The following is a 5,816-nucleotide window of genomic DNA, read 5'->3' as shown; positions in this document are numbered from 1 at the left end:
CCCCCGCGCAGCCCCGTGAGCAGAGGCTGAGCCGCCCGCCCCCGCGCAGCGCCAGGGGCTCCCGCCCGACCCCGGCTCTGCCGGTGCCCCCTGGGCTCCGCCGCCGGGGCTGCCTCCTCCTCCCAGGGCACTAATTAGCTCTAAACGATGTTAAATACCATCCCTGCCTCTGCACAGGCTTCTCTGGGATATTTTTTTTACAGGAGATGACCTCCTCTGTCATTTAGGATCGCTCCGTTCCCTGCCCTCCGAGCTGCTGGGTGCTGGGAGAGGCGCAGAACCGCCGGACACCAAGTGTCCCTCATCCCCGCCCCCCCCGGCCCTGCCCGCGGCCGCTGGCACCGCGGCAGCTGGAGCAAGTTCAGCTTTTCTTCTCCCACAGCACTAGCGCTTGGCTGCTTTTAAATAAAATCCTCTCCTAACAACGTGTCAATGTTACATTGCTCCACAAAGCAACTTCTATTAGGGGGGCTGGGAGCTTGGCGCTGCCTCGCCACAGACTGGGATCTTTGTGGCTATGCAGAAAACAAGGAGAGACAGAACGTTTCCTGCATTAAAATGCAATACCCTGGGCTCGATGATTTATCCCTTGCCGCAGGGGCACATTGCCCCCTTCCCCCATTTCCACATCACTGCTCTGAAGGACCCCCACACTCACAAGTTGCAGCCAGAGCCCCCCGTCTACGTTCAGCCTACCCTCATCTGCCTCTCACCCCGCTTATGTCCTTCCCCAAATCACTCCCATCCTCCCCAAAATGTCAGGAGGCCAAAACAGAAATAATGAAGCAGAGGGGCTAGGCAGAGGGCTACCACTCTAAATGCTGGAGCGCTGTTTACCCAACCACAACCTTTCCCTTCCACAACCCCCCTTCTTCAGCAGGGATACAAGGCAGCTGCTGAGACTGACACATCAACCCCCCTCCCCCATCTCTAGCACTGCTATGAGATTCAGAGCCTTCATCTCTTGGAGCCGAAGCCTCCTGGATAAAGGGCGCAGCAGCAGCCCATGGCCCCTTCACAGGGCTCCCATCAGGTCAAAATAGCGTGTGCTGACTCTGTGCAGTGCCTCAGGCTTCAGGCATGGCAGGCAGAGGGTTCACCCTGAAGAACTACATTTGCTTTTGGTTTGTTTTTAGGCTGTTGTGGTGTGGCTCAGTTGGGACCAGGTGTCCTGACCATGGTAAATCTCCTGGTCTTTTAGTTGGATTACCCACATGCATTTGGAAATATTTCGCTTGCAAAGTCAGAGAGCCAAGACTTTGTAGTTGAGTGGTTGCCGTAAAGAGATGGTGAGGGGCAGAGCAATTCCTGTCTTGCCACCTGTGGGCATTTCTGTAAGTGGGGGCCGAAAAAAGGTTAATCTTACTTATGAGGAGTTTCAACAGTGCTCAGCAGTACTATGTGCTGAAAGTTAGGCCAGTTTAGAAATGCAAAAGCAGCCTTCCCTGCCCTGAGGGAGTGTGTATCTTCTCCAGACCTTTTACTTTATCTAGAGGTGAGCTGGAGTGGAGTGCAAGTCAAATGAGAGTATCAAGGAGAGCCAGCAGCAGGACCTAATCAGCCCCCCCTCCCAGAAGCACCTACCTTCTTTTGGCGGCCGTTTGGCCTCTCTGGTGAGGTTGCAGACCTGGGTGGTTTGCAGCTCCTGGGTCAGGCAGCCCTCTGTCTGCTCGTTGAGGGGCAGCACCACGTTATTGAGCAACACCAGAGACGGGTCGTCTATTCCCCATTCTCCCAAATGCTGAGGGCAGGTGCATTTTGTATACATGATCCCACAGGACTCGGTTCTCCCGTTCTCGGATTTCAAGCAGCTCTCCAACCAAGTGCATAACACACGGCACCCAAACTGGCTTGGGCTCACCTTGTTCAATACCAAAAACTCAAAGAAGGATTTTTGGTTGTCTTCTTTTTTGTGTAATCCTGGGAAATCGATAGGGTAGACACGGCGTATCTGAATAAAATTCTTATCGTACTGCAGAAATACAAAAGCATTCTTGGAATCGCAGAGCTGCATTATAGAATGATTATTTTTTAAAAGATCCTTTATTTTTTCATGGGAAAAATGATCAAACTGATAAGCCAAGAGGGAAAAGTTGGAGCAGCTGAAGTCCTTTTTGGAAAATTTCAGGTAAATACTATATTTGGTCGGATCTGGATTTTCCAGTGTCCAAGTGCAGTTTGTGAAGTTTTTAGGAAACATTTCACTTACAGAATACGATCCATAAATGACCCCCTTCACCAGCGTGGAACACCAGAAGTCTTGGGCAGCATTAAATCCAAGCATAACCAGTAGATAGGTGGAAAATATATAAATCAGCAAATTACGAACAGCCTTCATCCTATGTCATTTGGCCTGCAGGAGATGAAATGAAATAAAAATGCAAGTAGAATTCTTCACGCATTGAAAACCAAACTCCTTCCAATATTCGAGCCAGCTGTTTTCAAGCTTGCAGTTAGAGCCCCTTTCAGAAAAAAGGGCAGGTAATTTTTATTTTATAACGCAAAGGATGGGTTTGCTGCTGTGTGCACAGCGCCATCACGTGGCCATCGCAACACCCAGGTCTTCTACAGTCAAATTAAAAAACAACATATATTAGATTATTAATAGGAATGTCCTCTCCTATCTAGGATGTAGTCATCATGGCGTGGACTGAAACCGCTCAACTTCAGTGCAAAACTGGATGCCTTACCCAACAGACCACGAAATGGACGATTTATTTATTTATTTCTTCAAAAAGTAAATAAGTTTTCTGCTATACTAATATAAATGCACATACGACACATACATGCAAAATTTCACCAAATACAAGAAAGAAGCACCCTCTGTTATAAATTATTTTTCTATTAAGTCTGAGAAGTAACAGTGAAGAATCACATCCACTATTTAAAAATGCACACATTATTATTATTTGTTACAGATGGAACGTTATTTCTCACAAGCCTACATGCATTTCCCCTGGCCACCTGGTATGCAGAGGTCTCTTTCAAAAGAAACCCCAGGCAGGAAAGACTGATATTAATGTATTAATAAAATTTTGAGACTCTCTGAGTAAGAAACAGGCAGATGAACTAGTGCTGGTCAGACACTACTACCACTAAATGACAGCTTTTTAAGTTAATATTTTCAATCTGTTACAACCTCTTAGGTTATATAAAATGGACCACTGTTATTAGTATCTACAACCAGTATCAGGATACAATCTGCTGGTGCAACAGCAGGATCTCTGCACCTATTGGACTGCACTTGCCCTCTTATTACAAATATCTTGTCCTGCCTGATTAGCTGTGTTTTGCAGATGTGCACTTGAAAGATGAAAGACATACTACATTTTCTCTGCAAGTACCTACAAAAAAAGCTGGTTTATGGCACCTGTCGACTGTTACAGCCTCCACATGCTCTGTTCTCTGAACAGTGGCCTAGGTTAATGAAATGAACCTTAGTTTATTTACCTCCGTAATGTTATCCAAAAAAATCAAATTGAATGTTTTCAGCATTAACCTTTGAGAAGCTGCTTATCTCTTACAATTTAGTACCTTTTTTGCCTTCTGCTGTCAAATGCAAACAGCCAGAAGTGATACCAAGCTAATTTCAAAACTCTCCAGACTGCAGTCTCTTCCACTGTTGCTCTGTAAGCAGAGGCAGACATACACACAGGCACCGCTACTGAGTTTTGATGTGTGTCTTTGCCTAGCTTTTCATCTCCTCACCAAACAGCAAGGCATCTTCTGTCTCCCATTGCGTAACACACAGCAAACCACAAGATTAAACTCCCTTGAAGAGATTTTCCTATCTCCTAGATTATAATTCAAACTCCTGAGTCTTGAGATGGGCAAAGCAGCACCAACTCTAACCCTCTTTATAGCAGAGATTTAAGAAAAAAAAAAAAGCAAAAAAAAAAAAGCAGAGCTGCTGTCGTCTCTATCCACACGGTTGGATTTTCTCCTGTGTGTCCATTTCAATGAATAGCACGATCCTCCTTCTCCAAATAGGGTCGGTATGGCATTTAAGGTTTAAAAAAGAGAAACTTACTGGGAATTCTGGAAACAATTCCCCCTTTGCTGAAGCACTTTGCAGGCAATGCAGTTCTGCGCAGTGTTATTCAGGATGGTGTAGGCGTTGAAAGCCAATGTGACAATAAGTGCCTAAATTAGGAATTCTACCCATGAAAAAGGATTAATTTTATAATCTGAAAAGCAAAAATGGGTCTTACTTGCTTTTCTGTTTGAAAAGGAAAAAAAGCCTCTGACTTCTATCCTATGCAATATCTGCACTAGAAAAATAAAGACGTCTGCAGAGCCAGGCTGTTTTCTATGAAGAAATGAAATCAAATAGCCCTCATTTCAGTTGTGCGTTTGTTCATGCAAAGCTACTGAAACACAACATTGTCTTAATCTCTCTCTCCCTGTGTGCATCACACACACACCCAAGCTGATTGTGCCAGCAGCATTTCGGTTAGTTTGCAGTATTGCTAAATACAAGAGTGAATCTTGCTCACTGAAAGGATCAGGCATTCAGATTAAAAAGATCTTTCTTTTCCATGCGGGAGGGAGTTAAAGAACGGCCACAGAGGCTTAAGGTTGCCCATTTGGGAAGGGGAAGAACCCTCTTCTGCTGAAACGCAAACGGGCGTTTAGTCTGGATATTCCCCAAACTGATTTTCTAGGTGACACTGTAGTTATATCGAACATAGACGGCGCCATCACTCCACTTATTTTTTTTTTTCCCCCAATAGAAGAATCACTGACTTCTCTTATTTTAACTTCCTATTAACCTAACATCCCCCCAAAAAATTGCCCCAATCGTGCACAAACCTCAGGTTTTCCCGGTCTCGCTGGAAATTACTCTCAGGGAACGAGATGTGTCGCAAAACGGACTTCTCTAACTTTGAAACTGCAGCACTGAAGTAAATGCGGAGATCATTTTGTATGTGCTGTCTCTCTATCCTTCAGCAACAGCCTGTCCCCCTCCTCCGCCGCCTCCTCCCCGGAATCCCAAGCTAAAAGCTCTCCAGTCATAATCCCTGGAAATGGGAAATGGAAATGCCCCGGGCACCCTTACCTTCCACTCCGAAAGCTGTCAGGCTATTTCTCTAAAACACTAGCACCACAGGCACACGTCCCAACAACAGTGATGGAGAGATTCCCCTTCTGTCGGAAGCACCGTTTCCCATTTTCCCGGCTCAGCTTCAAAACCAAGATTTAAAAAAGCAGCAGAAGATAAAAAAAACGCAGCGAGAAAACCCCTGCACGCCACACACACACCCCACCGAGGAAAAAAAGCAGCTTTGGCTCCGGATCCACCAAATCCAACCACATGAAGGGAAAGAAATGAAACCAAAAAAACAAAAACAAACCACCTAAACCAGCGAGACTGCAGGGGGAAAAATGGAAGTGGCTGAGCAAGCGGAGGTTTTTTTGGTTGTTGGTTTGTTGGGTTTTCTTATTTCTTTTTTTTTTTTTTTACTTGAAACAAAGTCTCAGCACAGCAGCCCGATGAGCGGCGATGCCAGGCAGGCGGCGGTCTGAGAGGAGGACTCAGGCGCTAGTGCAGATTTGTTGGTGGGGTTTGTTGTTGTTGTTATTACTAATAGACTTATTCCTCTTGTCTGCCTCCTCTTCCCCCCTCAGGCACTAATGGCCGGACAGTGGCGGGGGGGTCCTTGGCTGCCGATGTCGGGAAGCAGTGTGAACGCCGGGCGCGCAGGGAGTACGGTGGGAGCGAGAGCGCGTCTCTGTTGCTGCGTGTGTGAGCGTGTGTGCGCGCGCCCGTGTCTGCGCGTGCACGCGCCCGTGTGTGCGAGAGCCAGCCCAGCCCC

At 46.5% G+C, this 5,816-nt stretch overlaps 1 protein-coding gene across 2 annotated transcripts in view; it reads right to left on the bottom strand.

Annotated features, from left to right (window-relative positions):
• Positions 1-5,322, bottom strand: part of BAI3 (brain-specific angiogenesis inhibitor 3) — a 466,801-nt gene extending 461,479 nt beyond the window's left edge. The window contains exons 1-2 of one of the 2 annotated variants that reach the window (XM_010003267.1): positions 5,060-5,322; positions 1,585-2,353 (exon numbers count right to left, since the gene is read on the bottom strand). In XM_010003267.1, the coding sequence (XP_010001569.1) occupies positions 1,585-2,338 (754 nt within the window). In that variant the 5' untranslated portion in view covers positions 2,339-2,353; positions 5,060-5,322. Of the gene's footprint in view, positions 1-1,584; positions 2,431-5,059 lie in introns of those variants that run through there. The other variant, XM_010003258.1, reaches the window with a different exon arrangement.
• Between the last annotated feature and the right edge of the window lie 494 nt (positions 5,323-5,816).

Source organism: Chaetura pelagica, unplaced genomic scaffold, assembly GCF_000747805.2.
Source record: "Chaetura pelagica isolate M959 unplaced genomic scaffold, ChaPel_1.0 scaffold150, whole genome shotgun sequence".
Taxonomy (NCBI): Eukaryota; Metazoa; Chordata; class Aves; order Apodiformes; family Apodidae; genus Chaetura; species Chaetura pelagica.
The sequence above is the reverse complement of the archived record's forward strand: the minus strand, read 5'-3'. Positions and strand labels throughout refer to the sequence as shown.